Source organism: Panthera onca, chromosome A1, assembly GCF_046562875.1.
Source record: "Panthera onca isolate mPanOnc1 chromosome A1, mPanOnc1 haplotype 2, whole genome shotgun sequence".
In the NCBI taxonomy this organism is placed as follows: domain Eukaryota; kingdom Metazoa; phylum Chordata; class Mammalia; order Carnivora; family Felidae; genus Panthera; species Panthera onca.
This window is the reverse complement of record NC_138339.1, coordinates 101,682,873-101,700,802: the sequence shown is the minus strand read 5'-3', so window position 1 is coordinate 101,700,802 and position 17,930 is coordinate 101,682,873. Positions and strand designations below refer to the sequence as shown.

The 17,930-nt window shown below is 34.3% G+C and overlaps 1 protein-coding gene across 1 annotated transcript in view; it reads left to right on the top strand.

The window, feature by feature from the left end:
* Positions 1-17,930, top strand: part of FCHO2 (FCH and mu domain containing endocytic adaptor 2) — a 124,286-nt gene that overhangs the window by 62,158 nt on the left and 44,198 nt on the right. Inside the window, 3 exon segments of the mRNA XM_060635563.3 lie at positions 5,440-5,484; positions 7,157-7,229; positions 10,561-10,585. Coding sequence (XP_060491546.2) covers positions 5,440-5,484; positions 7,157-7,229; positions 10,561-10,585 — 143 coding nt within the window.

The window sequence follows — 17,930 nt, the reverse complement described above, 5'->3', positions numbered from 1 at the left end:
ATCTGTATTTAAAAAATTATTTAAGTAATCTCTACCACCCAATGTGAGGCTTGAACTGAGATCAAGAGTAGCATGCTCTTCTTACAGAGCCAGCCAGGCACCCCTTTAAGAATCTGCATTTTAATAAGATTCTAGTGTGAGAAATAAACCCACTGACCGGGTCAAAGGAGTGATGGAGACTTGGAGCACAGTGAAACTAGGCTTTACTCAACGTTCTTGCAAGAGCGGGTGTCTGATGGGCAGTTACAGCAGGCAGTTTATCTCATAGTATGCAAGTCCTTCCCCTGATTGCTCATTGACTGAGTACTAAGAGGTTACAGCCTTACCAGGAGGTTGCCTTTGCTCATGTAAGGGAAAAAGTAGTCTGACTGGAACAAATGTACATTCTTTGAGGTGACACAGAGACTTCAGTTCTTTGGCGCATGCTTATTGCAAAGCCTGCAAAAAATAAGCCTGCGAAATGGAGAGGGGAGGAAGAACCAGGAAGTGATGTGTCTTAGGGTTTGGTATTCCATCATGGTAAGGGGGCTTCGTACATATTTCCAATAGGTTGTAAACCCATTGTTAATTAGCACAGCTTTTGTTTGGTTCTCCTGAAAATGAATCATCTCACTTCTCACACCTAGGCAGTTTGTATGTAGAGTAAAATTGGAGAAGTACCATCTAGAATTAGTGAGTATCTGGCAGTGGACCCAGGAGTTCCCTGAGTGTAGTTCTCCAAGTGTGATCCCAGGACCATCTGCAGTCACCTGAGAGTTTGTGAAAAATGCACATTCCTGAGCACCAACCTAGACCTTCTGTATAGGACACTCTGGGGCTGGGGCCCAGTGATTTGTGGTTTAATGAGCTCTCCAGATGATTCTTCAAAAAAAATTTTTTTTAACATTTATTCATTCTTGAGAGACAGACAGAGTATGAGTGGGGGAGGGCAGAGAGAGAGAGAGAGAGAGAGAGAGAGAGAGAGAGACAGAATCCAAAACAGGCTCTAGGCTCTGAGCTGTCAGCACAGAGCCCAATGCAGGGCTTGAACTCATGAACTGTGAGATCATGACCTGAGCTCAAGTCTGATGCTTAACGCACTGAGCCACACAGGTGCCCCTCTCCAGATGATTCTTAAGCAGGAAGCATTGCACTAGGAGATTCAGCTAGGCACTGGGATTTGGAACCATTGGATTGAGAGAATTCTATCTTAAAGCCCTTTATTAAAATAAGTACCCCTGAAGTGAAGTAGCATTGACGTTGCAACTTACTTTCAAATGACTTAGTAAACTAAAAAAGAAAGAATTGTATGTGTGTATGGGGTATTTGTAGAGAAAGAGAAAGCAGGTATGGCAAAAGGTTTTCTTCTGCCATAGCATATTTATAAAAATGGTATGACTTAGGTTCAAGTAGAGAAGGTAACTAGATTAAAGTAATTAGCCAGGAAGCAAGTGGCAAAACCAGAACTTGAGCCTGCATGCCCTTTGCTCATTACTACAGGCTGGAGGTTGATGTTCTTTTTCATGTTAGCTTGCCTGGTTCACCATCCCAGACACCCAGGAATGTGGCTGTGTTGCCCAGGAGCAAGCTTGAAAATGTAGTCATTGACTTCCATTGTTATGAGTCATTACCCCCTTCTCCTCCGCTCCTTCCCTCCCTCTTTCCTGTGTCATTACCCCCACCCCTCCACTCTCCCCAGTTATCACCATTCTTTTTGTTAGACTTTGGGATCTGGGCATGTTCATATGTTTTATTTTGGCTTTTAATTAGAACCAAGTGTTCTGTTCTTTGAGTTGGGTAAATACAGAGATAGGCTTGATTTGCGTGGCCCAGACTTACTATATCAGTTTTGAGGCCACTTCTTAACTAGACTAAGTTGCAGATTTGCCCTGTTGGTGGCCTGAGATTTAGAATTGATTCACAATGATGGCAACTATTAAATGTTTTATATTTTTTAATACTGTACTTCAACCACAGAATGTGTTGATTAAATATTGCTATTAAATTGTCTTTCTTCCTGTAGCATTTCCTAAAAGTTTTGATTCAAATTAGAATTCTTTACGTTGTTGACTCTTTCTCTTTCTCTTTTTCTTTCTTTTTCTTTCTCTTTCTTTTCTTTTCTTTCAGCAATAATTTATTCCTACCTGATGATTAAAGAAAGCATCCTCTGTAAGAATTGTTTTACTTTATTGTTGACCTCTTGGAGGTCTGCCTTTAATTTCTTCTGCTTTTTGAACTCATGATGGCATTTTTATATAATGTGTAAAAGAGCATCAGGAGACAGAGCCAAAATGGTCTTTCTTGCTTTTATACAAATTAAATTGCCCTTGTGGCCCAGTATAAAATCTAAGCGCTAAGAGCAGTTATTTATTTTGACAACAGAATTAATTGAGCCTAAAACAGTTGAAATTCCAGTTGTAGCAAACTATTCTTTCTGACTCTTACCCTGGCTTTGGGTCTGTCAAAAAAAGTAACTTGTCTTAGGATTAAATAGCAGAATGATGGGCAGTGGACTGCATTTGAGGAAGATGCTGAATAAACTTTCTACTTGTGAAACATTTCAGAAGTGACGTGATGCAAGGGGGTCACAGTGTGCACTGATATCCAGCTGAGCTGTCAACTGGCACAGAGCCAGGCACGCAAAGCTTTGCCATGGGAAGTGGCGTGTGGAGCATATGCCATTTGGAAATCTTTTTCATGCATGAGTTAATGTTTCTTTTTAAAGGGCATATTTAGTTTTATTATACCAGAAACTGTTAATATTTCTGTCTTTAATAGAAAAGCTTATGTGCTGAAGGTATTCAGTTTAAAATTTTTATATATATTTTACAGTTTGAAAGGATCTGGCATCTTCGGTTTCAAAAGTATGATTTTGAATAGTTTGTTTTTATTGGACATTTTCCTGTTTTAAATAGATTGTAAGAGGATGTTTAGAAAAGGGAAAGGGAAAAGCAATCGAGGTATGTCTGGTATAGGAAAAAGATTTTGAGAGAAAAAAATGTAGAACTTTGAGGGAATTTTTGTAGAGTTAAGGGATGCCTTTGGTATTTTCACATATATGAAGGCATCCAAAGATCTTAAAAGAATAATATATTTGCTAAGGTGATGTTACAGAAGTCTTCTTAGGTACTCTATTTTTATGTATTTTAAAATCTTTCAGTTTGTTTGGCATTGATGTTTTGTTTTTCCTCTCTAAGCCCGTAGCTTGATTATTTGAGATTATGTGAAAAGTTACTGAGCACAGATTATGCGATGTATAGCTGTAGGAACTCTCAGATTTATTTGACAGGTGGTCATAGTCTAAGGTTTATTAGTAAGTTATAAAGCTAATGATACATAATAAACTATTGGTAATTTCCGTGGAAATTTTTCATTCTTTTACACCAAGTAGTTGTTAATTATTAGATGCACATACTAAAATTCTTTACCTTTCTTGATCTTTCATTTCTAATCTCTTTGTAAACTGTTAATGCATGCCTCTAAAGAATTCTAACAATGAGTTCATTACCCTTTCATTTAATGAATTTTTAGCTTCCAGATTTGCAAACTGAACTTGAAGTCTTTTAAATTTTTAATTGGGTCATTTTCTGATTTCAAGGCTTTTTGGGGTGGAAGTAGTAAATGTATTTTATTTTTTTTAGTCACATGTGTATTATAAGAATACTTAGAAAGGTATCAGTAATTAATTAGGACCTTGTTTATCAACTCACTTTTATGAGTTTTTTTTTTTAGTTGTTGTTATTTTGCTTATCACTAAATGTTAATGTACTCTAATGAATAGAAACCAGAACTGAAGAAGTAGATCTTAGATTTGGGGTTAAGAAGGACATTTTAGCCAATTGTTTGTTTTTTTTGTTTTTGTTTTTTTTTTTTTTAGAGAGAGAGCACATGAGTGTTGGAGAGGGGCAGAGAGAGAGAGAGAGAGAGAGAGAGCAAGCAAGCCCTAAGTAGGCTCTCTGCTCAGCATGGAGCCTGACGTGGGGCTTGATCCCACAACCCTAGAATCATGACCTGAACTGAAATTAAGGGTCAGACGTTCAACTGACTGATCCACCAATATTTTTAGATGTTCTTTCTTGTAGAGAAATATTTCTTACTAATTAGTGGCTTTCTTTTATAATTAGATGATCAGTGAGAACTCTGATGATGAACTTATTCATAGTTTTAGTTTAGCTTAATGTCTCAGAAGAACCAGTAATGAAATCTTCTGTTTTCCACTCTTCAAGCTTTGTTTTTATTTTTTTTTATTTTTTTATGTTTATTTGTTTTAAAAGAGAGAGAGTGAGAACAAGTAGGGGAGAGGCAGAGAGAGAAGGAGAGAGAACCCCAAGCAGGCCCCAAGCTGTCAGCACAGAGCCCGACGTGGGGGTCCATCTCACAAACCGTGAGATCATGACCTGAGCTGAAATCAAGAGTTGGACACTTAGCTGAGTCACCCAGGTGCCCCCAAGGCTGATTTTTAAATTTTTTGAAATAGCATGTTGAAACTCTTACTATTAATAAAAATTTATTTCACAAAAATGCTGAACTTGCATAAATTTAAGTATTATAAAACAGGGGTAAAATGACTGTTTAAATAGAAGATATTTTTTAGTCTGATATTTACTTTTGGGGACATTTTAGCAGAACAGTGATTCATGCTTTTGTTACTTTCTTTACTACCTAAATAGTTTAGTATCCCATGTACATGAAATCTATTATATGACATTTAAGGCTAGTCTTAGCAGATCTGTCATTTTAGAGCTACTTAAAATGTTTTTCAACTGATTTCTATTTTATCTTCTTCTTCTCTTTCTGTAGTCTATCCCTCATACCAGTGCTAGTTTTCTTTTAAGACCACTTTATAGGGGCATGTATGTATTACCTCTCATGAAAACTCTTCCCATTACCTGCAAACTAAAAGTTCAGATTCCTTGACCTGCTTTATAGTTAGAGGATCACCACTTAGCTATGATGTAATTAATGCATTTATTTGTTCAGCAAATATTTGTTAAAGACCTATTATTTGCCAGTTCACAGTGGTCTACGAGAGGGACAAGTTCCCAAGCTGATATTCTATTAGTATTTACTATGTTGGTCCCCCATCCTCCCCATGAACACAACCAGGGATTCAGCACCTGCCTTTTATTGTGCTTACTTTTTTCTTTAGTATCCTGCAAGCTCCTTGAAAACAGAAAGTACACAGTAGGTGTCTCCAGTTCTACAGTATCATATATAAAGGGTTTTCAGTTAACTATGATCATAATAATAGACTAGTGTCAGTTTTTGTCAGTGTTAGGGTTATTTGGTTTTTAAAATTATTGATATTTTAAATAACACTATCAGATAACACTAGAACACATGTCAGGTCGATTAAAAAGATGTAATGTGATTTGATCTGATTGTTTTCCATCAGCTTTAAATTTTTTTCTTTTTTTTTTTTTTTACTAAGAGCTGTTCATCTGTTTTGTTTTGTTTTAGGCCTTATTGAATTTGAAGAATGTGACCCTGCTAGTGCAGTTGAAGGTAAGTTGACTAGTTGTAATGTGTGGTAACTAGCTAATATCTTCTGTTTATTGAACAAATAAAGAGTGGCTATTATCCATTGATGTCAGCATGTTTGTGGAGTGATATAAAAAATCTGAATGTAGTTTGAAGGCCTATAGATTTTTAATCTTCACTTAATAAGTAAACAGTAGGTTTGCCCAAAGGAATATTAGTGTGTTAGAATATATATCTTAAAAGATTAAATATAACATGTATTTATTTTCAAATACACATCGAGATTGTTTTCTTTATTGACATCCATCTTTAAACATTCTCATAAATATGAAAATCATTGCTACACATTAATGTATAAGATTTATTTTAAAGTGAGAAACATTTCAGTAATTAATGAAGGTTATATATTGATGTTAATATTCCCCTTATTCAGGAGGAGTGATGATGTGACTTGGAGAAAAGGTCTACAACCCTTCGTGTTTGTTTATTTAAATATTCTATTTTTAAGTAATCTCTGCACCCAATGTGGGACTCAAATTCACAACCCCAAGATTAGAGTCACATGTTCCACAGACTGAACCAGCCAGGCACCTACCTTCCTGTTTAAGTACTTTGTGAGCTACTAGAAATAATTTGGGAAGCAATCTTTTCTATTTATTTTTCTCTCAACATTTATGTGAGAATTCAGAGAAAAGGTTTACTGTTGTATGTAAAGCTATCATTGGAGGAGTCAGGTTCTCGTGCCTAGATTTCTTACAGTTACTAGCTGTTTGAGAGCAGTAACTATGCAAGTTCTCTGTTCTTTAGCTTTCTTTATTGTAAAATGTGGATAGTAAGTAATAATACTCTGTGAGAAAAAAATGTATTTGATATAACATGCTGTACAAATGTATGGTTTAGTTTTGCATGGAAGCAAGTACCTTGTTTTAAAACAGCTGGTTTCTAATCCTGGCTATAGTATTTAGTAGCTGGATAATACTGAGATAAAAAAAAAAAAAACAAAAAATACCCTTGAGTTTCCTCATCTATATGGTGAAAGGTTATCTTAGGTATGCTCTGTAGTTGTCCGAGTAAGCAGCTAAGCTTTGTGCTGAATTCCAGCAACAGTTAATAGTATGGCTGATTTCTAAGAAATAATTTGTCATGAAGGAAGAGGAGGAAGAACTGCCATATTAGGCAGAATATAGATGATACTCATTTATGGTAGAATCAACTTACAACATTCATTATATTAAAGATAATATGTGTGCAAAAGAATGCCATAAGTTTTCTGTGTTTACTGTTAATGGATCTTTTGTGTCATCTTTTTATTTAAAACACCACATTCGTATTTTTTGATCTTCCAGACAGGAAACATGATTTGACTTGGATTTATAACAAAATCTAATATAGTGAATAATGTCCCTTCTTTGAAGTTTTAAGATTCTCCAAATGTTTATGTTGTCTGAGGTAATTTAGGGGAGACTTAGAGGAAAAGAGAATTTTGTTAATCAAGTGATAAATCTTTATTAAATTAACATAAGAAAAATCTAAACAGACTATGACTATGATTTAAACATTAGAGTTTACCAATTGATACTTTTATTTCTTTCATCCAGATTTAGTATTGACATAAGCAAATTATGTATCAGGATACAAGTGTAATATATTTATCAGCAGCAGTTATGTTTCTGTGACAATATACATTTATTTTAAGGTATAAAACCACGGAAAAGAAAGACTTTTGGTTTGCCAGGAATAATTAAAAAGGAAAAGGATGCAGAGTCTGTGTAAGTATATTAAATATTGTCACAATTCTTTGTTATTAAGTAACTAAGAATAAGACTGTTGTTTTGAATGTGAGAAGAAAAATTTCTTCAGAAATAACTCAATGTATGTATGTCTGAGGTGTAAAAAATACACTTTTCTGAATACATTTGCCAGCTCCTCTGGGTTAAGTTAAAAGTATTAGATTTCCTACTATTTTAAAATATTAAGATAAAGGCTTCTATGTTTTGAAATTTAAACTTTAAAGACATTCTTTTTACAAAATGATACATGCATATTTAAAAAAAAAAGTGCAAAGGAAACTAAAAATTCTTCTAAATCTTAATGCCTAAGAAAAAACCCATGGTCAACAATGTGATGAAAATCTTTCTAGACAGCTCTAAACATATAGGCTCATAGCGATATATGCACACGTAAACAGAAAATGGGGAAGAACAAAAGCCCTAACATGTTTTAAACATTTATGCTAGGTCATCAGCTTTTGATATAGAGGATGGAATATAAATCTGATTTACCTTTAAAAAAAATTAAGTTAGGATACAAAGAATATATAATTAGCATATAGTAAATTCAACAGATATTGGGTAAGTGAAATTTTCTGTCTTGGCTATACACATTAGAACTACGTGGAAAATTAACATAAATATATCTATGCCAGGCCCCACCTCAGACCAATTATTACAGATTTGCAGGGTGTGAGACACAGCATAATTTTTGTTTTGTTTAGTTTGGTTTGCTTTTAAGCAGCCTCTGTCATTCCTAATATACACCTGGGGTTGAGAAGCTCTTAAGAGCTATGATTTACCAGACACAAACTGGAATTAAAGGAATCTTTGTTTCTGTAATTATTCAACCTATATAGATTGACAAGACGCTAATCAAGTCTTAAATGATTTGTGAAGCCAGTAACACTGGCTTGAAATTTGTTTAAAATCCCTGCTTCTCCAGCGTAATTAGCAGAGTTTTCATGGCCACTCATGTTTTCAATGTAAGAGAACAATTTGTGCTTTGGGTGTTCTTACCGCCTATCTAGTTAAATTCATTTTATCTGAGTTTCTACCATTCTAAATGTCTGTTTCTTACCCCCTCCCAAGTTTAGTTTCACTTGGTTAACAAATTAAGACTGATTGGGAAGTGATTTATATCTGTGATTACCATCTCATCTGCAGATGTCTTTTCAGCTTTATGAAGGGAGTATATTGCTAAGGAGATGGAATCAAAACTATTTTTGTAACATTGGAAATACTTAAGGGAGTCTAAACAGTTGATTCGTACATGAAATTAGAAATGTAGCCACTTTGTTAGTATATTATAGACAGTAAAAGCCTTAAATTCAATTATTTTTATAATATGTGGTTTTCACAGCTGTTAATTCAGGGAGCTTATAATATTTTTGTGTATTCTGTGTTTTTAGAATTGTTTTGCATGATCAGTAATTTCCCAGTACCATCGTTAGGCTACTTGGATATTGGAATATTTTTCACCACTGAGAATACTAGGGCAGAAAATCAGTGCTTTAAAGAACTGCATCATGATTGTCTTCTTTCAACACTTCCAGGCAGGAAAAATATTAGAAACCTCTTTGTTTGAAATGCCCAAGGCTCTTGGCATGCTGCTTCTTAAACAGCCCGAAGGCTTTTGAAATGCCAGTGATTGTGGAAGAGGGGTCCTGCTCAGAGCTTGCTCTTCCTGGGGCTTCATCTGCAGGTCTCATTACAGCCCACTGTGAAAGCAAACAGATGAGTGCTTTCCCACAAAGACTGAACAGTTCTGGCTTAAAGCCAGAGAATAAACTGTTTGGAACTTTGACACTTTGATATTTAAACTTTATCTTTTAAAAAAGAAGAAAGTAGAAGTGCTCTAACATTTTAAATGATTCTGTAGAGGAATTGAATTTATTATTATATTGTCTTTTCTGGAACATTTCCTCAGAGTATGCAGTAGGATTTTTGATAAATACCCCTCATATATCAGTAATAAGGGAGCTCTTTTTTCAAAATTGGCAATCTTAAGTGACATTTAAATGGCTATAAAGACACAAGAGGTTTGCATTTACCTGCTTTGGTGCTGGAGTTTGGATTAAGAGCAGTGTAGTCATCTCCCTCTTTTTCCGTTATTTCAGTCTGTTCCATTTTGTCTTCCCCTAACAGAATTCTTCACTCTGTAGATTTTTCCGATTTGTGCTTAGTCTTTGGGTAGATAGAGATGACCTGCTTATCCTGTATATTAATTTAGTACTTTTTATTGTCCATTGGGCTCTCAAGGTATACCTAATGTTTATGTTTTTAGTCTGTTATTAAAGTGGCAGATTCTGATACTGCGTGCATTAACTGTCTAAAGTCAAAAAATTATGCAACTAATCTAGATATGTTTTCAGTATGCACTCTGATTTTTGTGAATTTGATCTAGAATATGTACACAGAAATTCTTCTAACCATATTCTTCATGGCCTCAATGTCTTTAATTTTATATGTTTAAGTCTTTATTTGATTATTTGAGAAGGTTGATCTTCTTTATGTTTTGGTTTTGCATATAAAATACTTTTTTGGTGGGGGGCATTCACTTTCGAATGCCCCTCTCTGTAAAGAGAGCTTTCTTACTATTCTTACTTTCTAATTTTATACTCTGATAAAGTTCTTGCTTCCTGCTCACTTAAAAAAATAAATAAAATATATTTTTGCTAGTTTACGTCCAAATTAATATTTATCAGTTAAATAAATGATAAAATTAACAATTTTCAACAACTTAGTAGACTAGAAAGCTTTTTCAAGTGGAAGTCTGGCTACTCATTTAACATATATGGAGAAAAATAGCTTTTTTGGCTTTTGTTTATATGCTAGCTATGGAAGGTACTTCAAATGAAACTGAAGTTTTATCAAAAGTATATTGTAAAATGTTATTTACTAGTATTTACCAATTAATACAAGTACAGACTTAAAAAAAAAAAAAGTCGAGCTTTCCTCTTAGAAATTTTTTTAGCTTTCTCTGCCTAAAGAATTAAAAGCCACTAAGAAATCCTTGTAGGACTGATAGCTTCCTTTATAAGATTTGTGTGTGTGTTAATGGAAAAGAAATACTTGTGAAGTACAAGTTTTTAAAATAATTGTAAGCTGTGTGAGTTTCATTTTGTCATGTATTATGGATATAGGAATGCTTTCTTTTGAATTTTAAAATCATTTAGTATATTTTAATCTTCATGATTTGATTTTTTCTAAATATTTTTGTTAAGTTTAAATAAAAGTTACATTTAAATACCAAGATGATCACTTTCAGTATACAGTTATTATTGGATAGTTGTAATAATTATTTATAATATTTTGTTTATTTTAATAGGGAATGCCCTGATGCAGATTCACTTGTAAGTAGATTTTACTTTGATATAAACCATGTAAATTAGCTATTTTGATTAGGAAATACCCAGCATATTTGGGTTGAGTTGTTCACAAATTTTTCTAAGAAAAATACTAACCAGTTTATTGTAAATTCACTATTAAAATTACAGATAAAATTTTGGCCTTACATTACTAGATGCTTTTATATTAAATAAAAGGTAGTTCTACCTACCTTTGAAAAGTGGACATTTTAGTTTAAAAATTTGAATGGTACCATACCATATTGCTTTTTCTTGAGAAATATGCCAGATCTCAAATCTGCATACTTTAAAACATGATGCTCTTAATTGTGTATTCCTGGGGCACCTGGCTAGCTCAGTTGGTTAAGTGTCTGACTTTGGCTCAGGTCATGATCTCATGGTTCTTGAGTTCGAGCCCCACATGGGGCTCTCTGCTGTCAGTGCAGAGCCTGCTTTAGTTGCTCTCTCTCCCTCACCCTCTCTCTGTCCATTCTTCTCTTGCTTATGCTCTCTCAAAAATAAATAAGCATTAAAAATAGAAGTGTGTTCCTGATTATTAAAATTTTATTCAAGTATTAGAGTTTTGTTTAGAGGTTATCATTTTAGAAAACATAGCAGTAATAATCATGGTTAGTACTTCTCTGTGCTTTTTGTTCTGAAGAAAGTTTGTTTATATTTCGTATTTAAATATATTTCTTTATATGTAATTAAAGAAGACATTAAATGGAGCTCCTTGTGTTTACAGTAGGAGAGTAGATTTACCAAATGGTATAAGTATTGTATAGACAGACACACTTTTCAGGTTGTTCATTAGACAGTGGTCACGTTACTAAGTGCAGTAGGATCAAGCTTCCTGTCTCCTTTGCTTATTGTTTTTGCTTGCATAATTACTCTTTTTTTTGGCCCAAAAACCTTTTGATCTTTTACAGCATAATGGTGTATATACCAAGATAAAGATATTTTGTGAAACGTGTTTTATGTAACTTAAATAAAATTAGTATTTTTGCTGTCTATTTCAACTTTAAAATAAGAAGATTATGATTTGTTGATAAATGTAGAGTGAAAAGAAAGAAATAGATTTCTAGTGTCATCCAGGGTTAAAATCTCAGCTAATTGATACTGTTCTGTAATGATCAGTGTTAACCAATTTTGAACTGTTGTCAGTACTTGTCTGGAATTAGAAAAGCACTTATAAAAAGGATGCATAAGTCTAATGTCATATAAGAAATGATTCATAAATTTGTGTTGAAAGAAAACAAAACAGTATGTTTTGTAATTTTAATTACCAAAAAAATTTTAGAAGAATATGAACCAGTAAAGATAAATTGGCAGAGTATGTTTGTAAGACATATAACAAGGGGCTAATTAATTTCCTTTGTAAAATTTCTATACAGATCATTTTTTTTTAATGTTAACGGATTTTATTTCAGATTCCACACTGCAATGAATTTCAATAAACCGTCACTTCTTATGCTGTGATTTAGTACCAAAAATATATATCCAAATTACAGTAAAGCCTTGGACTGTGAGTAACTTGTTCTGCAAGTGTTCTGCAAGACAAGCAAAGATTTCTAATAAATTTTAACTTGATAAACAAGCAATGTCTTGTAATAGGAGTAGTACATGATGCTGAATGTCACATGATCACAACTGAGCCAATCGTTTTTCTCTTTTTCTCTCTCTCTCTGTCTCTGTCTCTGTCTCTCTCACTACGGGATTGTGGGTGATCATCTCCCATTCTCAGATGCTTGGTCTCAGGCTGTGGTGTTTGGCACAAATCAGTGATTTTTCAGAACATTGGAAGGTGCTCACAACTGGCCCTAGTGTATTTTTTGTCACTTCAAGGCACCAACGGACGGTCCTTTGCTTTTCCATACAAGAGTAAGCTTAGGGATGCTTTGCTTCACTCTAGATTAGGCTGCCTGCAGATACAGATCCTCCCCTCCGCTGTCTTATTGTCAGTTACATTAAGTACAGTATATGACAAGAGTTTATTAATATGCACTGTAGTCAACATCCCTGTGAGCATATATAATGGCCCCCATGCAGAAAAAGATTCCATTGAACCAATAGATAACAGTGATTCCGTTAGTGATATTGAAAGTCGTCCTACACAATCACCCTCCTCTCTCTTGTCTCCCTCAAACCAGCCATGAAGGTTTTTAAAGGTAAATACAGATTAGTTTCTTTTTCTTTATATTTTGCATTTTATTTATTATATTATATTACAATCATTTTTATATGAATATTTTTGGGTTGTGGAATGAATCATCTGAGTTTCCATTATTTCTTATGGGGAAATTTGCTTCGATATACAAGTGCTTTGGATTACAAATGTGTTTCTGGAATGAATTACGCTCACAAACCAAGGTTTTACTGTATCTGCAGAAATTTTAAACTACTTTTTTTTTCAGTTTTATAATAAGTGAGATGAGTTATGAAGTCATGTTTTCTTTATATGTTTCCACCAAAACAAAATATCTCACAGATTGATAGCAGAAATAATGTGAGAATCATGTCCTCTTCTAAACTCGACACTAAAAAGATTTTCAAAAATGTTAAACAATGCTACTCTTCCCATTTTTTTATTTTAAAAATAAATTTATTTTTCACAAATATTTATGTTTAACACAATACTTTTATCACTATTTTTAAATTAATAAATATTTTAACTTTACTTTCAATTTCATAATATATACTCAGGGAATTTTCAATAAATGTTCATGGATTCTGAGACTAAGGTGATTATATACTACTGAGCTCGGTCATCATCTCTAAGAATAAAGAGTCTACACCTTGCTGAATTCTTACATACCGTTCTCAAAAGGATGAACAAGTATAAGAAGCACACCAATCCATGTATCTTGAATATTTTTAATTTCATCAATAAGGAACCAGTTTAACATTTACTGTGGTAATTAGAAAATATCTAACTCACAAATTAAAACCATTCATGACATTCACTATGTGATTAGAAAAGCCTCATGTGCTGAGGAAGAGGGAGACATAAGCATGTATATAGTAACATTAGAATTCCAGCTGAGGACACCTGGAGTTTGAATTCCCTATTAGAATTCAGAATTCAGCAACAGAGCTTTAACTTCATCATAGTAAGAATCATGTAATCCTGTACCATCAATTCTTATACAGATCATTTTTAAAGGTGAGCAAGCATCTCAGTAGGAAAGGGGCATTATGATAAAAACAGGCTGTTTCCATAAAAAGAAGTAAAAGTGGTAAATAACCATAAGAAATGTTGCTCAGAATGGTAGTCTCATTCTGATGCAAATTAAAATAAAATTATTTATCTATCATATTGGCAAAAGTTTTGGTTTACTTGTATTAACAGGAATGTAAATTGGTACAGTCTTTCTTGCGGATAGTTTGGCACTATCTTCTCAAATAAGAAATGCATGTTCTTTTTGACTCCCCATTCCTACTGCTTGCCATTTACTGTTAGGGTTTTATATGTACTTGGTCAAGATATATGCATATAGTAGCCCTCCCCACCATCTGCTGTTTCGCTTTCCATGATTTAAGTTACTTACGGTTGATTGTGGTTCAGAAGCAGATGATCCTCTTTCTGATATATCATTAGAAGGTCATTAGTAGCCTGACACTACGTCACAGTGCTTACATCATTCACCTCATGTCATCTTATCATATAGGTATTTTATTATGTCACATCATCACAAGAAGACGGTTGAGTACAGTAAAGTAAGATGTTTAGAGAGAGAGAGAGAGAGAGCACATCCACGTAACTTTTATTATAGTATGTTGTAATTCTTGTTATTGTTGTTAATGTTATGGTGTCTAAAAAAATCTCTTATTGTATCTAATTTATAAATTAAACTTTATCATAGGTATGTATGTATAGGGAAAAACCTAGTATACATAGGGTTCATTACTGTCCTTGGTTTCAGGCATCCACTGGGGTGTAGGAATGTATCCTCCATGGATAAGGGGGACTGCTGTATGTAGAGGGGGAGGGAGAGAGAAGTAGAGACATGTTTATTCCAATATTGTTTATATTAACAAAAAACTGGAAACATCCATCAAAATGGAGATTGGTTAAATAAATTATTAAACATTCACTCTAATAGTCACACGTTACAGAATTAGGTTGTTGTGCCTGCTGATATGGAAAGAGAAGCAGCAAGTATGATTTTTAAGTAACTGCTGTTTTAAAAATATAAATGAGCAGATTTTTTGGGTGTTTTTTGTTTTGTTTTTTAAAGAATGTATTACTGGACACTTAATTGTGGTTACTTTTGGAGAGGAGCGTTACAGTGGTGGTCAGCAGGGAGAAGAGGCTTTCTTTTGTTGTTTTATTTATAGCCTATTATTATTTATTTATGGCCTATTTATGACTTTTTTATGGCTAGTCTTTTTTTGTTGTTGTGTTTTGTTTTTTAAGTAGGCTCTATGCCCATCATGGGCCTTGAACTCATGACCCTGAGATCGAAAGTTGCATGCCCTACTGACTGAGCCAGCCAGGTGCCCTATGGTACTCTTAATGATTTCTTTAAAAAACATCCATGGTCTAGACGTCTTGGTAGGGAAATTACCATTTAATTTCTGTTCCGTTTCTAAATGGTCTGTGTAATTAAATTATTTTGAGGGACTACATCTTTAGTTTTTCTTTTTTTTTAACCTTTTTTAACGTTTCTTTATTTTGAGAGAGAGAGAGTGAGCGTGTGGGGGCAGGGGCAGAGAGATAGGAGAGAAAGAATCCCAAGCAGGCTCCACACTGCCAGCTGGGAGCTGGAATGTGTGGCTCCAACCTATGAGATCATGACCTGAGCAGAAATCAAGAGTTGGATGCTTATCTGACTGAGCCACCCAGGTGCCCCTCCAATTAATTAATTAATTATTCCAATATATTTTTTTAAAATCACTACCACCACTATCCAAACCTGTCTTTTAAGATTAGTGGGTAAAGTTATCTGCTCTTTTTTTCATATTGCTTTGGCCTAATGCTTTGCTCCAACAGTGTGGGGCCATTATATAGAAATCATGGATTGAATGAACAAAGATTGTAAACAGGTAATGTCTAAATTTTTCTCAATCCCAAGTTTCTATGAATAGTTTCAACATTGAATATCTAATATACTGAGAATCCTAATTTATTTTGAAAGAATTAATTTACAGCAAGTTGCAAAGATAGTACAGAGCAGTCCCGTGTGCCTTTCACCTGTTTTCTCCTCGTAACTTCTTGCAGAAATACAGTATCATGACTGGGATGATGACATTAATGCAGTCTGAGCATTTCCATGACCACAAGGATCTTTTGGTCTTTTGTGCAGATTGCCCTTTTACAGCCACTTTTCTTCTATCACCACCCTCCTTAGCCTCTGGCAACCAATAATCTTTTCTCCATTTCTATAATTCTGTCAATTCAAGAATGTTATTTAAGTTGGAATCCTACCATAACCTTTTCAGATTTTTTTTTTTTAATTCAGCACAATTCTCTTGAGTTCCACCCAGGTTCTTGCATGTATGAATAGTTTATTCCTTTTTGTTGTTAAATAGTAGTATTCCATGGTATAGATGCACTAAAATTTGTTTTAACCATTCACCTATCATAGGACCTTTAGTTGTTTCCAGTTTTTGGCTATTAGAGAAAAGTGCTTTGAACAATCATGTACAGGTTTTTCTATGGACACAATGTCCCCTCTGACCTTGGTAATTTTCTTTCTGAAGTCTGGTTTTATCTAACAAGAAGACAGTCATTCTGCCCTAATTTTTTTATTTTAAAGTTTATTTATTTTAAGAGAGAGTGTGCATGAGCTGGGGAATGGGCAGAGAGGTGAGAGAGAATTCCAAGCTGACTCCACACTTTCAGTTTAGAGCCCAACGTGGGCTTGAACTCATGAACTGTGAGATCATGACCTGAGCTGAAACCAAGAGTTGAATGCTTAATCCACTGAGCCACTCAGTTGCCCATCTTTTTTTTTTTTAATTAACTTTTATATGGTATATTTTTTCTATTTTTTTTACTTTCCCCCATCTATGGTGTTATATATATGAAGTGAATTTCTTATAGACAGCATATAGTTAGTTAGGTCATGTTTTTTAATCCATTCTACCAATCTGTCTTTTGTTATCTTTGGACAGTTTATATTTATTTATTTATTTATTTACTTATTTTTTAAATTCACATCCAAGTTAGTTAGCATATACTGCAACAATGATTTCAGGAGTAGATTCCTTAATGCCTCTTACCTATTTAGCCCATCCCCCCTCCTACAACCCCTCCAGCAGCCCTCTCTTCTCTATATTTAAGACTCTCTTATGTTTTGTTCCCCTCCCTGTTTTTATATTATTTCTGCTTACCTTCTCTTATGTTTATCTGTTTGTATCTTAAATTCCTCATATGAGTGCAGTCATATGATATTTGTCTTTCTCTAATTTTGCTTAGCATAATACCTTTAGTTCCATCCACATAGTTGCCAGTAGCAAGATTTCATTCTTTTTGATTGCTGAGTAATACTCCATTGTGTGTGTGTGTGTGTGTGTGTGTGTGTGTGTGTGTACACAGATACATACATACATACACACCACATCTTCTTTATCCATTCATCCGTCAATGGACATTTGGGCTCTTTCCATACTTTGGCTATTGTTGATAGTGCTGCTGTAAACATTGGGGTGCATGTGCCCCTTCAAAACAGCACACTTGTATCCCTTGGGTAAATACCTAGTAGTGCATTTGCTGGGTCCTAGGGTTATTTTCAGTTTTTTGAGGAACCTCCATACCGTTTTCCAGAGTGGCTGCACCAGTTTGCATTCCTACCAGCAGTGCAAAAGAGATCCTCTTTCTCTACATCCTCACCAACATCTGTCATTGCCTGAGTCGGTAATTTTAGCTGTTCTGACTGGAGTAAGGTTGTATTTCATTGTGGTTTTCATTTGTATTTCTCTGATGATGAGTGATTTGAGCATTTTTTCATGTGTCTGTTCGCCATCTGGATGTCTTCTTTGGAGAAGTGCCTGTTAATGTCTTTTGCCGATTTCTTCACTGGACTGTTTGTTTTTTTGGGTGTTGAGTTTGATAAGTTCTTTGGATACTAACCCTTTATCTGATATGTCGTTTGCAAATATCTTCTCCCATTCCGCAGGTTGCCTTTTAGTTTTGCTGATTGTTTCCTTCGCTGTGCAGAAGCTTTTTATTTTGATGAGGTCCCAGTAGTTTATTTTTGCTTTTGTTTCCCTTGCCTCCGGAGAGGTGTTGAGTAACAAGTTGCTGTGGCCAAGGTCAAATAGGTTTTTGCCTGCTTTCTCCTCTAGGATTTTGATGGCTTCCCATCTAACATTTAGGTCTTTAATCCATTTTGAGTTTATTTTTGTG